General features: G+C 40.7%; 1 protein-coding gene across 2 annotated transcripts in view; it reads right to left on the minus strand.

The window, feature by feature from the left end:
• Positions 1-309: 309 nt before the first annotated feature.
• Positions 310-21,090, minus strand: part of DGLUCY (D-glutamate cyclase) — a 35,567-nt gene continuing 14,786 nt past the window's right edge. The window contains exons 2-14 of one of the 2 annotated variants that reach the window (XR_014222064.1): positions 18,879-18,990; positions 17,369-17,522; positions 15,689-15,887; positions 15,152-15,302; positions 14,406-14,528; positions 13,043-13,240; positions 11,577-11,837; positions 10,347-10,446; positions 9,836-9,984; positions 4,960-5,079; positions 3,646-3,797; positions 1,736-1,830; positions 1,376-1,589 (exon numbers count right to left, since the gene is read on the minus strand). Coding sequence is in view for 1 of the 2 variants with exons in the window: in XM_082233061.1 (XP_082089187.1) it covers positions 1,446-1,589; positions 3,646-3,797; positions 4,960-5,079; positions 9,836-9,984; positions 10,347-10,446; positions 11,577-11,837; positions 13,043-13,240; positions 14,406-14,528; positions 15,152-15,302; positions 15,689-15,887; positions 17,369-17,522; positions 18,879-18,981 (1,854 nt within the window). In the remaining variant the exon portion in view is untranslated. Of the gene's footprint in view, positions 1,590-1,735; positions 1,831-3,645; positions 3,798-4,959; positions 5,080-9,835; positions 9,985-10,346; positions 10,447-11,576; positions 11,838-13,042; positions 13,241-14,405; positions 14,529-15,151; positions 15,303-15,688; positions 15,888-17,368; positions 17,523-18,878; positions 18,991-21,090 lie in introns of both variants that reach the window. The other variant, XM_082233061.1, reaches the window with a different exon arrangement.

The following is a 21,090-nucleotide window of genomic DNA, read 5'->3' on the forward strand; positions in this document are numbered from 1 at the left end:
GCTCAGGAATACACTTTCCTCTTCCCAATATTATTACAATAATAATTATCTTTAAGGAAATATTAGAAACACCTCAAATAGACATAGGGACACACTGGCTGCTTCTCTAATGGGCGAAGGGTGTGACACTTCAAAATAGAGACACAATGAGAAACAATAGCAGCCTTGGGGATGTCTTGGTAAAAATATTTCCCCATCTGCATAGAAATTCACTGTCATTGTGAACGGCCTGTTCACATTTATATTAAGGAAAAGATTGTAACAACATAAACAAGATTGTGCTGGAAACAACAAACACTGTCGCAATAATTCATTGTAAGATTAGTTTATTGTAAATTCATGGTAAGAGATCACATTCGTCTTTTAAAAAAATAAATGTCTGACTTGTAGCAACCATTAAGGCAAATGAAGCAACTTTTAAAGTAATGACCGTATCGTCACTCAGAAAAAATTCTGGGTCAGGGCAAACATCTGTTGAAGATGGCAGTAATATTTCTACTAGACTAAACATTCCACAAGGATAAACAAACCAGTAACATTGGAGGTCCTAGACTGCCCAATATCCATAGATACAGACCATTAAGAAACATTTACACAAATTCTGATGTTTAAACGTTGTCTCATTTTTCCAATCTTAAATTCAGCTCTCCACATTTCTGCATCAGCTTGAGATTTTTTTTCTAAGTGTCCTCATGAAAATTCACCAGCATTTCAGTGCAAATTTATCATAAAATGCACTTTTCCGTATGAAAATGCATTTTTCTGTGCTGTATTATCACCAATATACAGAAAGCATTTTTATCCACACATCACCCTATTACATGTATTTTTGTACACATTACTTGGTTGTGAAACTGCATTGCAAAATTCAGAGAAGTGCAAATTTTGAAGGATGATTTGTGTACTGCTGTGGACAGTGTGAATTCAGTGAGTTTTACTGTGAACTGAATTGAATTTCTCCTCCATCCCTACTGAGCCTGTGTTTTCCCCATTCCTTGCCTCCAGCACAGCTACAAGGAAGAGGAGATCAGAAGCTTCCGCCTCCATTTTGGCATCATACTGGAAGCCTAAGGTATGGTCAACCTTAACTAGGTGCTATTGAAACAAACCAGCTTAATAAACCAAGATTTGAAGCTGGCTAGTTTCATAGTTCGGACTTAACACAGTTTGTTTGGGTTTGGACATAATGCTAAACTGTGTTCAGCATTATGTCTGAATGAGGCAAGTGTGTTTGCTTTATCACTCTGAAATGCAGAGAAAAATAGATAGCTGAACAGAATCACAGAATAATAGAGTTGGAAGGGACCCCGAGAAGGTCATCTTTTTATCAGTCTTTTTCTTCTTTTTGAAAAGTCTACATATCTTTATTTATTTATTTTAGTTATTAAAATATTTATATATCACTATTAGAAATAAAATAAAAATCAGCATCTTGTTGGGTAGAGTTACTTCAGAGTTTCCTCCAGCAGCTTCTCAAGCATAGCTGAATGAATGTCGTAGAATGGCAGCCCATCTACTTCCATTTCCAGACTAGCAGTTTTCCCACTGCGTACTTCGAGTCGCTGTAATATGTTCAGCAACTTTTCTTCCTGCACAAAAAAGTGAGATATTATTGTCAGTACAGCTGTTATTCAGAAACTGTTCAACAAGGCCATGCTAAACCATTCAAGATATTCCACCCATTGGTTTTTGAAAACTACTTCTCACACAACCAATAGACAGATCAGAGACGTACATCGTGAGATAAAACTCTGGCGTGGTCTGTTTGCTGTCTTTTGAGATTATGCAAGACTATCAGTTTCTACTGACACCTTTGAGAATTCAGTCATGCTGAACATCATCACATGTAGAGTTCAGTACATATAGGATAGGTTAGGAAAGGAAAGGAAAGGAAAGGAAAGGGAAGAAGGAAAGGTCAATATGGTAAGCCAACCTCTCAAAAACTCCTTTGAGAAGATTGCTTACCTTCTTGGGCTTGATATCCTGCCTTTCATTCCCCTTAAGGAGTCTCAAAGCAGCTAACAATCTCCTTTCCCTTCCTCCCCCACAACAAACACTCTGTGAGGTGAGTGAGGCTGAGAGACTTCAGAGAAGTGTAACTAGCCTTAGCAGCTGCATGTGGAGGAGAAGCGAACCCGGTTCACCAGATTACGAGTCCACCACTCTTAACCACTACACCACACTGGCTTCTGAGGGCCAGCACCTCCTTCCCATCAATGATGCAGGGTTGGGACACCAGGGCTAGTCTTGCTGAAGCATGAGCTTCGGCATGCGCTCCCGGCTTGAAATCCAGCTCCACACCATCCTGCCGAATTGGCCAATGGCAGGCTGGCACAGAGGGCGGGACTCCTCGGGAGGCATGCCTGAGGGAACCATCAGGCTTCCCTCAGGTCCACTCCCAGGGGATTTAAACAGCCCACGCCAGTCCCTGACACCCAGCTCTTCTCCTTGCTTTCCCCTCCAGAAATAGGGTATCCCATTAAAGGGATCTGTGAAGGAGTTGCTTCTGTCCATTTGCCCAGGCAGGGGCTTGGGTCTCAGTGCAAAAGAAATAACACCTAAACTATGCTTTTAAAATTATATAGTAATAGAATTTCAGGAGCTGGCATGTTCTCCAGAGTGAATGAGCAATTCGGATTAACAGCTGGAAATCAGATGATGATTCTTAATTATTAGAAGCAGAAAACTGGGGAGCAAAAGTTCATGAGAGGCTCAGCTTAGGTGGACAAATCTTTGAAGGATATAGTTAGATTTAAATTCTGATGGCTGGAAAGTGTTGTCCCTCACAAATGTTGAATTGTTCAATGTATGAAGCCACTCTGCATTACATTTCCTGGGTTTGGTTTTACTTAAGTCTGGAGTTTGTGTAGTTGCCTTATTTGGGAGTGCAGAAGGAAATTTCACCTAGGTCAAACGGACTAGTGGACTTTTACTTTTGCTTGATTATTATTATTCTACTGTACAGCTTCACTTGAGTCATGTATTGCTATATGGTCTTTAGGTAAGGTAATTCAGGTACCGCACTTTCTCTCTTATAAGAGAACACAGGGTTATAGCTTGTACAGGTAGATTGAAGGATGATGAATGGGTTGTTGTTTGTCTTTTGGACAAAGAACATTAGATGGCCTTTGGTTTCCTACAACCTTATCTGCTGTGAGACCCTTTAAAAATGAACCAACCAATGTTATTTGTTGCTATTAAATGCAGGCAGTCATTTTTGGGAGCAAAAAATGAAAATGTTTTTAGTCTCATATTAATATCAGGCTATTTAGAGAGAATAAAGCAATCTCTTTGGCCAATGACTAGTGTTTAAAGAAGAAAATTTGTACAAATATATAAAACAACACCAAACAAAACAAAATACTATAATAATAAAATTACTAGTGATTGTATATACAGAACACTAGCAATAGAAAACAACATTCTAATTTTCTGAAATTAGTTTCTGGAGAATTTTGCATACAGCAGCACGGTATTTAGCCACACTGGAAGAGGGGGACTTATGTCTTTGTCCCTTAAGCACTTAATGGGCACAGCTCTTTTCCCACAGCTACAACAGTGATGACTTCTACATATCAGAAAATGAGGCCTAGATGTGAATATCCTAATACAATCTTTTTGGACTATCTTCTTCAAAGAGAATACCTTGGCCACAGATGGAAGTGCTGATGACCATTTCATTTTGGCAGATGACCTAGGAAATCCCACAGCTTTCCTCAGATAGCGGTCATGTATTTCACAGGTGTTGAGGATATATAGGGCGCAAGCGACAGCATAGCCTCCCCAGTTGGAAACCCCTTAAAAAAGGGGGGAAAATACTATTAAATAGAACGCACAAGTTTTGAATGTCTGTAAGGTGTTCAAACAAGGTATCAACCGAACAACCTATAAACCTATGGTCCATAATATATTTATACCCCACCCACTCTGGGCAGCTCCCAATCAAGTGTTAAAAACAATACAGCATTAAATATTAAAAACTTCCCTAAACAGGGCTGCCTTCAGATGTCTTTTAAAAATAGGATAGCTGCTTATTTCCTTCACATCTGAAGGGAGGGCATTCTACATGGTGCCACTACCGAGAAGGCCCTGTGTCTGGTTCCCTGTAACCTCACTTCTCGCAATGAGGGAACCGCCAGAAGGCCTTCAGCGCTGGATCTCAGTGTCCAGCTGAATTTAATGCCGTTGACACCTACATGATAGAAGGAAATTTAAAAAGGAGAAGCATTCCCTCACTGTTAGGTCTCTGCAGGATCTGATTTCTTTCCGCAGGGCCTGTAAGACAGAGTTGTTCCACCTGGCCTTTGGCTTGGAATCAACTTGATTCCCTCCCCAACTTTCCTTTTTTTTTTCTCCTTCTGTGATGGAACACCTATTTGGGGACTTCCCTGGCTTTTTTCTGGCCCATGTAGGACCAGTCTGGGTAGTTGGTCTTGGTGAAGATTTGACGTTTTCATCCCCAAAAAAGTTTTTGATTTGAGTTTCTACTGAAATGAGGCTGCATTTTAATGTTGCATTTTAATCTTGTTTTCAAGTTGTATTTTAATCAATTGTTTTTATACCTGGTGTAAGCCACCCTGAGCCCGGTCTTGGCTGGGGAGGGCAGGGTATAAATAAAATTTATTGTTGTTATTATTATTGTTGTCTTGGTGCCTAACTCTCTTCTATGGAAGAATCAAGAGATGATGATGATGATGATGATGATGATAAGCTACCTGCAAAATTTCATCTTGGCATCTCAATGCAAATAATAATAATAATAATAATAATAATGATGCCAGTAGTGAAGCAGCCAGAAAATTGTGGGGGGTGTGTGGGGGGTGTTGTTGGGCACATGCAGGTTGAGTGAGGCAGGTAAGTCACATTGTGCAAGTGACTTGCACAGATCAGATGCATTTGTTTAATAATGCCCTCTGTTCCATGTATTTCATATCTACATTTGGCCCGTTCGTCACTTACCTGCAACAACTGTAAAATCAGCGTCCACGTTACAAGCTATAACATCTCCATTTTTAATGTACTTCTTTACAGCTTCTTTCACTTTTCCCATTCCCAGTTCATTTCCTCCATCCCCAATGCCTAAATTAAAATTGACAAGGTATGGTGAAATATCATACTTATTTATAAATACAGTATAAACCGTTAATGAAGCATACAATGTTACTTTAGTGGAGGGTTGGGTGTATTGTTGTTTTTTAATAGCTAGGTGGTTCAATTCTTATTTAACATACAACTTTTATTATAAAACTAAAAGCATTGAACAACAACTACATGAAATCCATGAATACAAAGTTAAAAACACAGCAATGCTTAAACTAATTTAACATCAAATTATCAAGGAAAATTTAAATTATTGGTAAATTGTTAATCCTGGCATATATTATCCGGGAGCAAAGGTCCTGCTGGTGGGCGACCTAAACGCAAGGCTAGGTCCTGATGACCCCAGTTTACAAACCAAATACAGGCAAAAAATAGGGTACCCTGACGATTTGGGCCCGGAGGTTTTACAACTACCAAGGCAGTCAAAGGATCAACATTCAAATTTTGCTGGAGCCTGCCTCCTCAAATACTCTAGGAAGCTAAGTCTTCATATCCTAAATGGTTGCACCAGGGGCGACATCCCCGGGGAATATACATTCATGTCTGGGGTAAGATCCAGCACAATTGATTATATGTTGGCGGACAGCGAATTGCTAACAAAAATAGTGAATTTAAAAGTGATCCCATTCACAGAGGGGGACCATTTCCCTTTGCACCTCCAGGTGTCTCCGTTAAACGAGTCACCCTTCCTGAGAACAGTATACCCTGCAGAGATCACCACATTAGAGCGACCTGGCTGCCAAGTCAAATGGACCCCTGCACTTGACTCCAAACTGAAGAAGATTCTAACCTCTGAAAAACTCCGTACAATTTTAACTGACTTTGGGGATAATCCTAGGCCTGAGGACCCAGTTTCCAAGTATGAGAGCCTGCTCCAACAATTGAAACCCTATCTTTTTAATACCACAGAAAAAAGGCCAACTAAACCAAAAACATCAAATAAACCCTGGTTTGATTACACCTGCTTTGCGGCAAAGAAAGCTCTGCAAAATGCTTACAAAGCTGCCCTGACAGCCAAAACTTCTGTCAGACACCAAGCCTATCTTGCTGTCCGTGCCCTAAAAAAAGAGTATAAAGACCTAATACTCCACCAAAAGAATGCCTATATCAGAAAATGCTGGCTAGAATTAATTAGTGCGGCAAAAGCAAAAGATCAGACACTATTCTGGAAACTGGTAGCTTCTGACACCCATAAAGCTATTTCCCCCCTTAACCTCACAAATTCCCCCTAGCCTTTGGGTCTCATTCTTCCAATCTTTGTACGAGGACGCTGAACCTCCACTACGGAATTATAATATAGAACAACTGGCTAAATGGCCTCCAGTTTCAATAACTGAAGTGAAATCATATATAAACCAACTGAAAACGGCCAAAGCCCCAGGCTCAGACGGCATTACACCAGAAATGATAAAAGGACAGGCGGGTTGGTGGGCACCTTTCTTAGCCACCCTCTTCACTTACACAGATGACACTGGCCGCAACCCAAGGGAATGGGGAACAGCCATAATAGTCCCAATCTATAAAAAGGGCAACAAAGGGGACCCAGCGAATTATAGGCCGATTAGCTTATTGAGTGTGATTAGTAAACTCTACTCAAAGCACCTCCTTAATAAGTTTACAGAGTGGCTAGAGAATGAAGATATCCTGGCAATAGAACAAGCAGGCTTCAGACCCGGAAGGTCCACGATAGATCACTGCCTAACGTTACAACATCTCATCGACAAATACAAATCAGGAGGGCAGGCCTCACTATACGCTGCCTTCGTTGACCTAAAAGCAGCCTTTGATACAGTCTCCAGAACCAGACTCTGGGACAGACTACAGGGTACCTATATAGATAGAAGGCACCTGCTCCTAATTCAGGCACTGCATGCAAACACGGCTCTTAGAGTCAGGTGCAGCCGCCTAGAACACCTAACAGACCCAATAAAAACCTTCAAAGGAGTCAGGCAAGGGTGCCTATTGGCCCCTCTACTATTTAATTTCTATCTAAATAACTTAGTATCTGCACTCAATGACTCAGAACTCCACCCGCCGAAGCTTGCAAATCGGCATATTTCGGTCCTGCTATATGCCGATGATGCGGTAATTCTATCTAGAACCCCCATTGGACTCAAAAGAGCACTAAGAAAGCTCGCAGCATACTGCGACTCTGAATGCCTCAAAATCAACTATCAAAAGACCAAGATACTAGCTTTTGGGGAAAAACTAAAGCTTAGAAGCTGGGAACTCCCAGGCCATAAATTAGAACAGGTCACAAACTACATGTATCTAGGAATGGTGGTACAGGCCTCAGGAACCAACAAACTACACATAAACTCCATCGGGAGTTCAGCGGAAAAAAACGCAAATTGTATCCTTAAATTCTTCAGAGCACAAGGAGGCTTCTTTATCCCCGCAGCTCTAAAATTATACAAGGCCAAAACTTTGGCACAACTCCTCTATGGTCCCTTTTTGGGCCGGCCTTCCTCTGCTTTCTCCCCACTTGAGAGAGTTCAATCCAGACTTCTTAGAGCTCTCCTCCAAGTCCGCAGATGTGTATCAAACGCATGGGTTAGATTGGAAACGGGGATGATGAGAGTGGAGGCTAGCATCTGCCTAACATCAGTTTACAAATGGCTGACATTGAACCTGCTCCCCCGAGGGATAGCCCCATTGATCCTCTGTGACCAATTCCAGTCGGGCTGGCAGACTGCAGTCCTGAACACCCTCCGGAAATTGGGTTTTGCCCCTCAAGCCCTTCTAAGTCTGGGTTTGGACCAGGCAAAAGCAAAGAATATTAGACACCAAGAGACAGCAGGACTGTGCAAGGTGCCCCAACTATAGAATTGGAGAAATCGAGAGCTATATAGCCGCACCGGCAGCAAATCTCTTCTTTCTCGTATCTAGGGATGCACGAAGGGCCTTTACACTCGCCAGAAGCTCGGCTCTTCCTTTGCCGGTCCTGGATGGAGCCTTTAGAAGGGTCCCATATGCTCAGAGACTTTGCACCTGTCCATTGGAAGAGATAGGAAGCCCAGAACACTTGTTCTTTAGATGTCCCTTTTATAAAGAGGCACGTAGTAAGATCATGGATCCCCTACTGGTGAGGCTTGCCGACCTCCCGCAAAAGCAAAAATTTGACCTTTTGCTGTTGGGCAAAGATCAGAAGATGACCTGGATGGTCGCCAGATTCTGTCTACAGATCTGTAGGCGCAGACCATCGCCCAACTCAAAATAGTCTGGCATGAAAAGCCCCAAACACGGTTCCATGGGTGATTCTGAGTCAACTCCCTGAGACAGTTTATTGCTGTACATTGTTTCTAAATTTAGTATTGTATATTGTTTTAATTGTCTGTTTTAACCATATTTGCACAGCAGTTTTTAACGTTGTGAGTGTCTTCTATTTAAGAGGCTTCTACTCTGCAGCCTCTTATAGTTGTCTTATCTGCGAGTCTTTTAGTTCTTATGCTCTTACAGTTGTTTTAACTGCGTGTCTTTGTTGGTTTTTAGCTCTTATCTGTTCTAATTATTAGTTTTTTATCCACCCATTATCTGTGTTTAATCTTGTATTTTATTCGGATGTTTTATGCCTGTTTCCTTGTCCTCATTTGCCCTAACAATTATCGGTCAAAAATCCCAACTGCTATTTTATCTATATGCTTTTCTGCTAAACTTTTGCTGCTAAACTAATTGTTTAGAATTGTGGTCAAGTTCGTTACACAGAGAGGAGGGATGCAGGCATTGAGTTTGATCATTTTCTTGTTAACAGCTCTAATCATTTTCCTGCTAAAGGACATCTCAACGCTTCTCAATGCACTTCATCTGCTGAACAGTTCTTCATTTAGAATTGTTAACAGAGTATTTAAAATGTCATTTCCTCTTTTTTTTCTAAAATGGTCATGTTAAAGTAATGTTTCTTCTCTAGCAATAGGAGGCAATATAGTAATAGCCAATTAAGGATTCAACAGTTAATCAATATAGACCTACATTTCATTTGACCAAAGTGAAAGTCAACATCTGTCTTAATCAACATGGATTCCAACATGGACCATGATTTATTGGGGGCTGTAATGGTCAACCAAGAGTACATCAGGTACATTTTGGGGAAAAAATAAAAATCCAGATCAATATATTTGCGTATAAAACAAATAAATGCAACTTTGTCAAATTAAAAGTAGGTACTGTAAGTCCATTAATCATTTTATTTCACTTTAGGATTTGAGCAAGCTTACTAAACCTGTTTTGAGTATGCAGCTTGGACCCATTTCCCAAAGGTTATCCCATTATTAAAAGCTTTTGATATAAAATGACCATTCAATATAATCAAAGGGCTTTTCATCTTACAGAACAACATTACTGCCTTTCTAACCTGTGCTAGAGATCTGCAACCTCCCAGATCATCATTTTCACTCCTTCTGAAGATTGGGATATTTGCCCATCTCCAGCCTTGTATCACTTCACCCCTCCCCCAGGATTTCCCAGTGATCATAGACAGAGGTCCGCAAAGTCCAACAGGAAGCTCATTGGGTCTTGAATTCAAAGTAGCTATTTCCTGACCAAGTAGCTATTTCCTGACCAACTCTTTATCCATCTTGAAATTCAGTCCTGAACCGTCATCGGTCATTCTACTTCTGCAAAGTTTTACACGGCAAACAAACTGGAATAACAGACATCAACCTTTATGGTTTTCACTAGCATGTAATAATAGTAGTACATCCTTTAGGTTATTGAACAAAAATGGCACCACACTTACCTGTTGTAGTAATTCCTGGGATATTTTGTGCAGCTAGAAAGAGTTCATCAATGGGATCCACTAAATGCTTAATATTAATTTTTCTTGCATTATAATAATTGCCATCAGCAGCCATCCCAGTACGTTCAATTGCTATCAGGTGATTAAATCTAGTTAACGGGGGAGAAATTATATTATGAGGAGCAGTTCTACGATTCAGATCTAATAGATTTACTTCTGCTCTTTTTCTTTGTTCTTGTACAGCCCCCATGTCAGGCGAATGCCACTATCTCTTGCCCCTACCCTCCTGCAATCCCTCCATTCACATATATCTCCTTGTACTATTCTGTATTATTCCTCAGGAAACTGGCTATTATAATTCCACTGGTAAACAGCTTCTGCCACTTTCCCCCATCAGGTCTTTATTCTCACCCTTCACTCTTTACTAGTAAGAGGGCTTAAAGACTGCCATGAGATAAACAGTTGTGTCTTCCTCAGTTTGCTTACTCCTTTGCTTTTTTAAGGAACATACCTAGGCTTTTCTGGATTTCCATCTTCACACAAAAACAGCAAAGCTGAATCCACAGAATCACTGTGATAGCTAATTATAGGGACCGGTGTCTCCAGTATCCCTAGAATATAACAGAAACATAATATATTCAGTGGAGGATAAAAAGACAGTAAGGCTCATGCAATAATTGCATTAGAGTAAAGGTAAAGGGACCCCTGTCCAGTTGTGACCGACTCTGGGGCTGCGGCGCTCATCTTGCTTTATTGGCCGAGGAAGCCAGCGTACAGCTTCCGGGTCATGTGGCCAGCATGACTAAGCCGCTTCTGGCGAACCAGAGCAGCGCAAAGAAACACCGTTTACCTTCCCACTGGAGCGGTACCTATTTATCTACTTGCACTTTGACGTGCTTTCGAACTGCTAGGTTGGCAGGAGCTGGGACTGAGCAACGGGAGCTCACCCCATCGCGGGGATTCGAACCGCCGACCTTCTGATTGGCAAGTCCTAGGCTCTGTGGTTTAACCCACAGCGCCACCCGCGTCCCAAAATAATTGCATTATTTCCTTGCAATTATAACATTTTATCAGCTGCTCAGTGGTTTGGGAAGCATGGACCTTGATGTCAGATTTATGTCCGTTTATTCTTTGGCGTAAGACATCAAGAATCACAAAACAAAAAATAAATCTGACATCAAGAATCACAAAACAGAGAAACCAGTAGGAGAACACTTCAATCTCCCAGGACATTCTTTACAAGATCTCAAAGTAGCTGTTTTACTACAAAGGAATTTCAGAAATAGACTGGAAAGAGAAGCTGCTGAATTGCAACTCATTACCAAACTTAAAACCATGGAGAGACCTGGTCTGAACAGAGACATTGGATTCTTATCTCATTATACATGACTAAGCCATTTTTCACCTTCTCACCCCTTGCCTTCTCCTGTAAGACCTATTGCAGTCATTAAGAGTCGTCAACAGGCTCATCTCAGCTATCTGCCAATCTCCCATTCCCACCACCCTTCTGAGTAATACCCCTCCCCACCTTCTCACTATATAGAAGGATCTGGCAACTTCTGTTTCAGTGTATCTGAAGAAGTGTGCATGCACACGAAAGCTCATACCAAGAACTAACTTAGTTGGTCTTTAAGGTGCTACTGGAAGGATTTTTTTTTATTTTGACTATGGCAGACCAACACGGCTACCTATCTGTAACTGAACACATAATCAAGTTATTTTTACAATGGCCATGCCGTACCTTGTTCAACGGCTTCCTTGATGATCTTTTCATTCAGATTCAGAGCTCTTTGATCAGTTACGATAGCTACGTTCTTCCCCAAGGCCTTCAACATAGCTGCCATTGCAATAGCCCCTGGAGGCCCATCGTTCTCTTCAGGCGGCTCATACTTGAAGTGGGTAGGGAATCCAGTAGTAATCAGCACAGACTGGGCATGGGAAATGGACAGACATGCCTTCAGGAGTTCATCTTGAGTAAGCAGATGAGTCACACCTCTGTCCCCTAAAGGCAGATAAAACAACTTTTCAAGTGAAATCATCCCTGAGTGTTATGCCTTGCTAGTAACATATTAACATTTAGATAACTATCAGAGAATTCACCTGCACATTTCAAGCAAGGCCTAATCTGAGCACAATGCTGATCCTCAACAGGTTTCCACAATATCCACTGCACTATCTCACAGAACCAAGGCACCAGAATTAAAAACTCAGCGCTGCTTTGCAGCTCTTTCTTCTTGCCTATGATGCAATACAGAGGTTAACCATGCCCTGTGGAATGCCCTCCCATCAGATGTCGGAAGGAAATAAACAACTATCTGACTTTTAGAAGATGTTTGAAGGCATCTCTGTATTAGGAAGTTTTCAATGTTTGATGTTTTCCTGGGCTTAATGTGTTTAATTTGTTGGAAGCTGCCCAATGTGGCTGGGGCAACCCGGTCTGATGGGCAGCAGATGAATTAATGATAAGAAAAGAATAAGAATAGGTATATATTGAATGCTTCAGTTTTTGCAGGAGTTATTAGCATTGGCTTCCTTCTGTTTCTGTTAAATTTTTCAACGCATAAACATGAGTGACACATAGGCAAGGCAAGGGTTAAAGAGGCAGCAGATGAATTGCATGGCTAAGTGTTCATGACCCAACCAAAAATCCAGCCCCCTTTCTCTTCCTTTTGAAGAGAGGGGCAAGCACAAGCTTTAGCATGGCAAATGGCAGGCGTCTTTGCTCTGGGCAACCTAACAGGCACTTTTGCAAGTGGGTGGGGCCTAGTGTCTCTGCATCCTTGATGCTGGAGGTGCTGGCTCCAACTTACTCTCCAGTAGCTTTCCTGGAGGAGACTCCTTAGTGACAGGAGTGGAGGTGGCCCTTGAACCTTCCTCAGGATCCAGCTCCTGACTCTCTTGATCACTGGCCCCCTCTTCTAGCTTAGACATTTATTGATTTCATCTCTCTCATCTCCATCAAGCCCTCTCTTGGGTCCTCAGGTTCCAACTCCCTGTCCTTTCCCAGCCCTGCTTCCTCCTCACAAAACTTCCATTACCCTCCATGATTTCTCTATGGGGCTCATGACACGGAAATGGGCATATGCATATTATCAGGAACAGAGCGCCCCTTTAGCGTCTCAATCTTCCCTTTGACAAGAGTTGATGCAGGAAAATGTGCTGCAGACCAATCTCTACAATAAAGTTTTTCAATAAGAATGCGTCTACCTGGGTCTACTCCTACCATGTCTTCCAGACATCTGATTTTTCGCACAGCTGCTGACGACGTGATGCTGTAATGCAAAGGATTCTGACAAATACGATAGACTTCAGGGACATCTTTACCATCACCCGCTGCGGCATCCTCAACTTTCAGGTCAGTAATAAACATGCAACCAGGAGCATGGGTAAAAGCAAGCGGAGACTCTGAAAAAGACAAATAGGCGGAGGACAGATCTCTAAAAACTCTCTTCTTTGGACTCACCCATGCAGCAATAAAAATATGTTGGATACTGCTGTTTAAGCCATGTCAAAGGGGAAGGCCCTGGCAGAACCGGAGAGGCCGCGGAGCAACGAACCTCCCTGCCCAGGCCTGATCCTGGATAAGACCTTGCCGGTGGCCATTTGGAGGCCAAAGGCCTGAAAGGGAGAGGTGGAGCCCATAGTGGAGTCCGCTCAGTGGCCAGGAATCGCCCCCGGCACCAGCAAGTGGGAGCCTTCGTGTGAAGGGTCTGTCAATATGGCAACCCTAACAGGGGGGAGGAAAGGAGGGGGAGAGCAGGTGGGTGAGGAAGGGGTTAGCAGCAGGCAGGGGGCAAACGTCAGAGATGAGGGGGGGTGTCCTGATGGGAGGGGTGTCTGGGTTTGTGCCCTTCGGAACATGGCAACCCTATAAAAATAAACAAGGGCAGCAGTAGCATCACAAGCAAAGGCTTGAACTGCTCACCTCTGGGGGTTCCCTATCTTAACCTGAAAGGCAGAGTTGTCTGGCTGTACCTCCAGTCAGGAGACAGACCCCACATTTAAGTATGGTCCCTGTACAGGAGCTGAGAAACAATTTTGGAAGTCTTTGGAAAGTACGGATGTTCATTGGAAATTGAAATTGAAGCAGAATTTGTAGTACTTTGCTTGTTTGTCTGCAGTCAGGAAAGGGAAAAAATCAAGTGAATATTATGAATGAATATTCATGAAAAAATACATTACTCAATAAATGACTTTTTAAGCATTGTTTTGATGTTTACAATGAAATGAATCTAAGTTACATAAGTTATGCAACTTATGCTAAATAGAAGGCAGTGAGATGAATAACATAATATTTGGCAGAAAATTTGACAGTAGCCAATAGTCTTTTCTTTTAATGTCTGTGGCAGCATCCTGACAAGGTTGGAGTTGTGGTAGAGGGTGATAGCTTTTTTTTTGGAAAGGCAATTTCCAAGTTTAGGTCAGGCTTAATAGAACAGTATATGGACCCACACTGGAAACAAATCTGTCAGGTTTTTCTGGCTGAGTTTTTATTTAAATTTGGTAGAAAAGGTATCAATTTTCTATACTATAGGAGAAATTCTAAAAAATCTTCATTATTTATACATACTGCAATTGCTGACAGCTTCTGCACCTGTAACCCCACAGGCCCAAAAGACTGGAATATCCCCAGGTTGAGCCTGTACCGCATCACCATAGTCTGGATTGGAAAGGTCTTGGATTCCTAAAAAACCTGTAATCCCAAACACGATAAAATCATATGAATATTGTGGGAGAGCTAAAGGAAAACCCAAGGACATCAGCCTGCTGTTATAAAACAGCAATAAATGAAGCGATCCTATACATGTCTACTCAGAAGTAAGTCCCACTGAATTACAGTATGGCAGCCTTATGTCCTGTTCGTGGACATACTTTCTTAAGGGTGTGGTTGGCTGAATGTTGCTGGAAGATCCCATTCCCCTTACAGAGCTACAATTCCCATAATTCCCAGGGAATTCTGTTAAACAACTCTGGAAACTGTAGCTCTGAGAGGAAAATGGGGTCTCCTAACAACTCTCAAGAACCTTTAACAAATCACACTTCCCGTGATTCTTTGGGGGAAGCCTTGACTGTTTAAAGTGGATTATACAACTTTAAATATATTGTGTAAATTGGGCCCAAGTCTTACATTAGGTGTCAATGTGAAGTTCACTTAGGCTATTCCTGTATTTGTGTATAAAGTCATCCCAAAACTAAGCCTGGATGGGAAGTACGTTTCCCTAGAGAAACACATTAGCAGCCTATGATACGTCTCTGTCTCTCTTTCACACACAAATACAGATATTTTAATTACATTTTTTTTTCTTATGCACTGACCAGGGTTACCAATGTGAATTGGTGCTCCATGTGCCGTTTTCATCAGATAGGTTGTTCGCACAACTGCTTCCAATTTGTCTTTAGGAATAGGTCTCATGGTTGCTACTAGGTCACAGTGAAAATGTTCTGTATCCCAGCAAGGCACAGCAGTCTAGTAAAGTTTTAAAAATATATATTTCAAGAACTATTTGAGGATATTTCCAAGAAAAGCTACGTTGGAAGCAAAACAGGACCACCCAAAAATGAGCTTATTAATGCCCCCTGCCCCTATATATGGAGGATTCCCTGGATATGCATGTCTATACGTTTGCAAAATCTTTTTAACCAGCCTCCCTCACAGCCCAATATGTCCTTATCAGCTTGCAGAATTTGTAGGATGTCATAATACTGAGAACATAGAGATAAAAAAGAAATACTGAAATGACTCACTTCTTTGTCTGGATAGAAAACGGGGGGGGGGGGAGATGCTGTTACAGCAGGTTTTGTTTTGCTGATGTAAACCACTAAATAAGAAGCCACCAAATAATCTCTTCTTACCTTGTACATGCTAACATTACATTTCTGTTCGACATTTCTTACAGGAATGCCAACTTCCTGGAGCGCCTTTTCAAATGTGAAGCTACAGCCCAGGTAGAAGGTCACCATGTCTTTAAGCTGCTCAGAAAATTCCTTCAGACTTGTCAGAGTGCCTGTACATGCTCCATTCTCGTATTTCTTGTACTGCAGACAGTCAGTTCTGCAAAAATAAACAAATATTATCCCCAAGAGCCTTCTGAAAATGATTATTTGAACTGGGTAACAGGATTCAGGCTGCACTCTTTTACTAACTTGGAGCATGGCCCACTGAACTCAATGTGCTATCAGGATACTGCCCTATTTCTGCGTGTACATTCCACTATGTTTTGTCCACACCAATGGGCATTAGACAGCTGCTGTGGGTGGAGGCACATGTTCACTATAACGCTTGTGGTGGGTGCCATTTCATTACTCCTATTTACAGTGGTGCCCCGCAAGACGAAATTAATTCGTTCCGCAATTTTTGTCGTCTAGCGAATTTTTCGTCTTGCGAAGCACGAAATCCCATAGGAATGCATTGAAAATCAATTAATGCGTTCCTATGGTCAAAAAAAGTCCAAACAAAGCCAAATTTGGTACAACAACAGTTTATTAACTGCTCTTTAAAGTCACACATACTGTAAAGAGCAGTTCAAAAATTTAAGGGAAAATAAATTAACTTTATAAACAAAACATGTCTTTGTTTTTAGTCAAAGAAAAAAAGTCGCGAGACGTTTTCGTCTTGCGAAGCAAGCCCATAGGGGAAATTCGTCTTGCGAGGCAAATCGCGAACGGAAAAAACTTTCGTCTAGCGAGTTTTTTGTATTGCGAGGCATTCGTCTTGCGGGGCACCACTGTATTTTTAAAAATAAATGTTTCAGTTATCACTAAACCACTTTTCTTGGTGTTTTTTTTAAAAAATGTAATCGAGCTATAGCACTGTAACACCATAGCATTCATATTTTATGAGGTTTTAACCATAGCATTATAGTGTAATAGCCTTCTATATCTCATGCACACATGCACACAAACACCCCAGAGAAGTCTTTCTGGAATAATTATAAGACTGGTTTTGTGTGTGGGTGTTTTTGTGAGTCTTTCCTAGATGCAAATGTAATAAAGTTCTGGCATATGTAAATTGAAAAAAAGATCTGGCATATGTAATTGAAAACAAATCTGAGGACAAATTGTGGTTTTAGCAACCCTGCAACCCTGTGAAAACAGTTTCTGATAATATTAAAGAAGCTGCGGTAAAAAGTACATTGGTGCTATAGAATGCCATGGCAACTGGCTTGCATGTCCTCCATGCTCAGGTTTGTGTGCTGGTGGGGATACGGGACTCAAGGCACATATTTCAAACTTTGGTGGGAATGAACTCTGATAGGAAGGCTTTGGTCAGATGCACATAAGGAATATTACAAACGACAATACTGAATTTACTCGAGAATTATTTTTGCTTTCCACGTTTATGGGACTTAATATTGCATTTGCTAATTACGATAAGACAGTGGACAACCTACATTTACCAGCGTGGTTCAGAATGATTTGGCCATTAGAAACAGCAGAAAGAAATTAAGAGACAGCACTAAAATCCTGATTATGAAAGGAAAAGAAAAACCACAATCATCTTATGCCTCTGGCAGAACTTTTATCTATGCATACCTAATATCAGCATCACTGCTCAGAGATGGACATTTCCATTCCCCTGGTTTACTTCTATACAGCAGTGGAAGTGGCCCATCATTTGCTTGGCAAAATTTTTCAAAGTCATCCGCAAGAGATTTATGAAGAATCACAATGTTTGCCTGTTTAAATCCTGCGAACATTACAAAGCTCACATTTAAACTTATACACATGCAATCGGTATGTGTTCTGAAAGTATTTCTCAGGCATTCCATTTTCAATTGATGTTTTCAACATTACCCATGTTTAACTCATGAATAGTATATTGGAAACATATACTAAGCTGAATCAAGAATCCAGACTTGAGGCTAGGGGCTGACATTTGTGCTGTAATACCAGTTTTCTGCTATTTTATGGCAGGGAAATAAATGGATGTGCCTTTGATTCAGATGTAGTTTCTTCACTGGTTTTAATACACAACATTTTGTCACGTTCTTTTTCTATATGTTGTTCTATGTTTTTGACTTACAACAAGTTCTCTAGCCTATTCATGAATTTTCAAACTGAGGACAAAAAGGCAAAACAACCTGAAAAGGCAAACAACTTTAAATAGCAGCAACTAGTAGGTTTGCTATATTAAGCCAATGAGTCAAGTTTTATTTTATGCACTTTGTAAACAGCCTCAGGCCACAAACAGTGAAGCTTGCAAGTGAAAAGTTGGTATTTGTGGCATAAATAATAAAAAGAATAAAGCTACGCTGAGAAGTGATTGTGGTTAGGTAGCACTCTAAATTCTAAAGCTGTACCCTTAGCAAACTGGTTTTAAGTATTATGCAGTGTATATAAACCATATTTTGACTGAACATTATACTTGTCACAATTCACTTAATAAAAATGAAATGAAAATTTAAAAACAGGAAAAAGACAAATATTAAATGTATACTTTTTTATTAGTATTATAAATCAAATGTATATTCTAATACGTTATTGTTGATTACAGTGAAACTTACCTGAGATGTAACTGAGTATTGTACTAAGTTGATATTCGTATTCATGAAACGACTTTACAGTGTATAAGAACTGTGCATACCCATTTATCAAAAATACTTATGATGCTTTATATAAAATAAATATTCCTAATTCTGAAATATTATTATAAACAAATAAGTTGATCTAAGAGACAACAAAAAGTAGTGTTCTTGTGATAAAACTGAGTGAACCAAATTGTTGCGGAAGGGTTTTAATCCGAGTTATGTTGGGAGCTAAAAACCTCTTCATTATAAGCCATTTTTAATACCTGTTGATTTCCTCCTAAAACTGGGTGGCTAATCCCAATGTTAGGGCCCTGGTCCAGCCCCTCAAGCAAACTCCCCCCTGCCCCCATAGGGGTACAAATCGGTCCCTCCTCAGTCATCAACTTGATTGTTTTATGAGCAGTGAGCAAGGATGAATGTGACCCTCAGCTGAAAAACAGATTAGTTAACGCCTATCATAAAAGAATATCACTAACATCTCCACTTATAGTCAACATGAGGAATATTTTTTTTACCTTCTGCCATTCCAGAAGTATTGCTAATATGGAGTTTATTTGTTCGAATTAGACTCCTGACAGCATGTGGCAGAAGGGTTTTCAAGCCGCCTATGAAAACCATATTTTCATCCTGAAATAACAGAAAAAATGTGATTACATGGGGGGGGGGGTACCCAATGTCAAGTAAATGAAGGTGACGGGACTTCCCCTTCCTCTCCTCCCTGCTGCAGCCCTCCCTCAACCCACTGGAGCAGATTTCCAATTGCAGAGGAGGAACTCCATTCTACAAGAGGGGTGACACAATTGGATGTCCTCCGTTCGAATTATATACAGTGGCACCTTGGTTTAAGAACAGCTTAGTTTATGAACAACTTGGATTGAGAACGCTGCAAACCTGGAAGTAGGTGTTTTGGTTTGTGAACTTTGCCTTGGAAGCAGAACGTGTTCCGCTTCCTGTTGAGTGTGTTCCATTTGTAAATTGAGTCCCCTGCTGCTATGGGAAAACACGCCTTGGTTTAAGAACGCTTTGGTTTAAGAACGGACTTGCGGAACGGATTAAGTTCGTAAACCAAGGTACCACTGTATTTTTACTCTTACATGCAACTTTGTTGCAAATTACACCATGGAATGCATATGGATTTTGTATTACTTTTTTTTGTCTGAGAAACATCAGTTTTATCATTTATTTGCCTTAAATTGTCACCTTAGAAATATTTTATTTGGACCTTTTTAATTTAGCTGATTAAATTGCAAAGTATTGGTTATAAGCCTGGGCAAGTGAGTCCCTATTACTTTCTTTAGTAACTGTTTGATTGATACATGTTTTAAAATATTGCTTTAAAATATTACTGAAATTACATTTTATTTTATTTTTTGTTTCTAACAAACTCAGGCTAAATCTATTTACTTAAATTTACCTTGCTACATTATGGCTTCGCCACTTCAGACATAACAACAAATTATATACTAATGTTACCATTTCAAGCATTTTACAAACTTCAGTTTCAATCAAAACAAAATGCTAATTACCTCACCTCTAAGGTTAATTTTAATTCTTCTGAAGACATTGCTAGGAAGAAAGATAATTTCCGAGGGAGAAACAGAGGTTTAAAGCATGAAAAATTCACTGGTGTTCTTTTAAAAGTAATGAGGTAAATATTCAACACATAGTTATACATTTCTAGCAAATGCTAATCCTTCTTAACAACACCTGGTATTTTTCATTATCTTGTCAGTGCAAGACTCCAAATAAACAGCTGTATATTTATGCCTATGATAATCTGTATTTTTAGCAATCTTTTGTAGGATATTCTAGAGGGGTAGCTGTGTTAATCTACTTTTTATAGCCAACACAAACACATACACAAGAGTCTTGCAGTGTCGGTTACAGATTTATTGTGGTATAAATTTCCGGTAGTAGAGTCCACCTCATCATCTGGTGTAAGCTCCAGTGGACTCTAGTTAGCCATTAGACTCTCTCATGGAATTAAAATTTTAACTAAAAAGGAATTTAAATCTCAAAAGTGCCTTCCATAGCAAAAACCCTCTTTGAAATGTGACATTTGAAGTTACCGTATTTTTCGTCCTATAAGACGCACTTTTTCCCCTCCAAAAATGAAGGGGAAATGTGTGTGCGTCCTATGGGGCGAATGCAGGCTTTCGCCAAAGCCTGGAGAGCAAGAGGGGTCAGTGCGCACCGACCTCTCTCGCTCTCCAGGCTTCAGGAAGCTATCCGCTAGCCGTGGGAGACCCAGCTCTCCCACGGCTAGCGGAGACCTTGCTGGCACCCAGAAGTTTGGGGCGCGCTGAGCTCTGCACGCCCCAAGCTTCGGGCTTAGCACAGCGCACCTGGGAAAAAAATAAATCCCCCCCTTTATTTCCCCCCCAGAAAACTAGGTGCGTCCTATGGGCCGGTGCGTCCTATGGGGCGAAAAATACGGTACTTTCTCCAGAATGACATTTAAAGAGCATTTCAATTTGGCCTCACTCTACATCAGAGCATTCCACTTGTGGTCCAAGGACCACCAGTGGTCCATAAGTTTCATTCCGGTGGTCCCCAGGTGTCTACGGATTTGTGGTTGAAGATGCATTAAATATTCATGTTGATTTTTAATTGTATTTTTATTGCCTCTTTTGTGTCTTACATTGCACTTTATTGTATTACAACTACAATGGCGTGGAATCAAGTATAACATGTAATAAATGAAAGATATAATAAAATACATTAAAA

Source organism: Podarcis vaucheri, assembly GCF_965113315.1.
Source record: "Podarcis vaucheri genome assembly, chromosome: 1".
NCBI lineage: Eukaryota > Metazoa > Chordata > Lepidosauria > Squamata > Lacertidae > Podarcis > Podarcis vaucheri.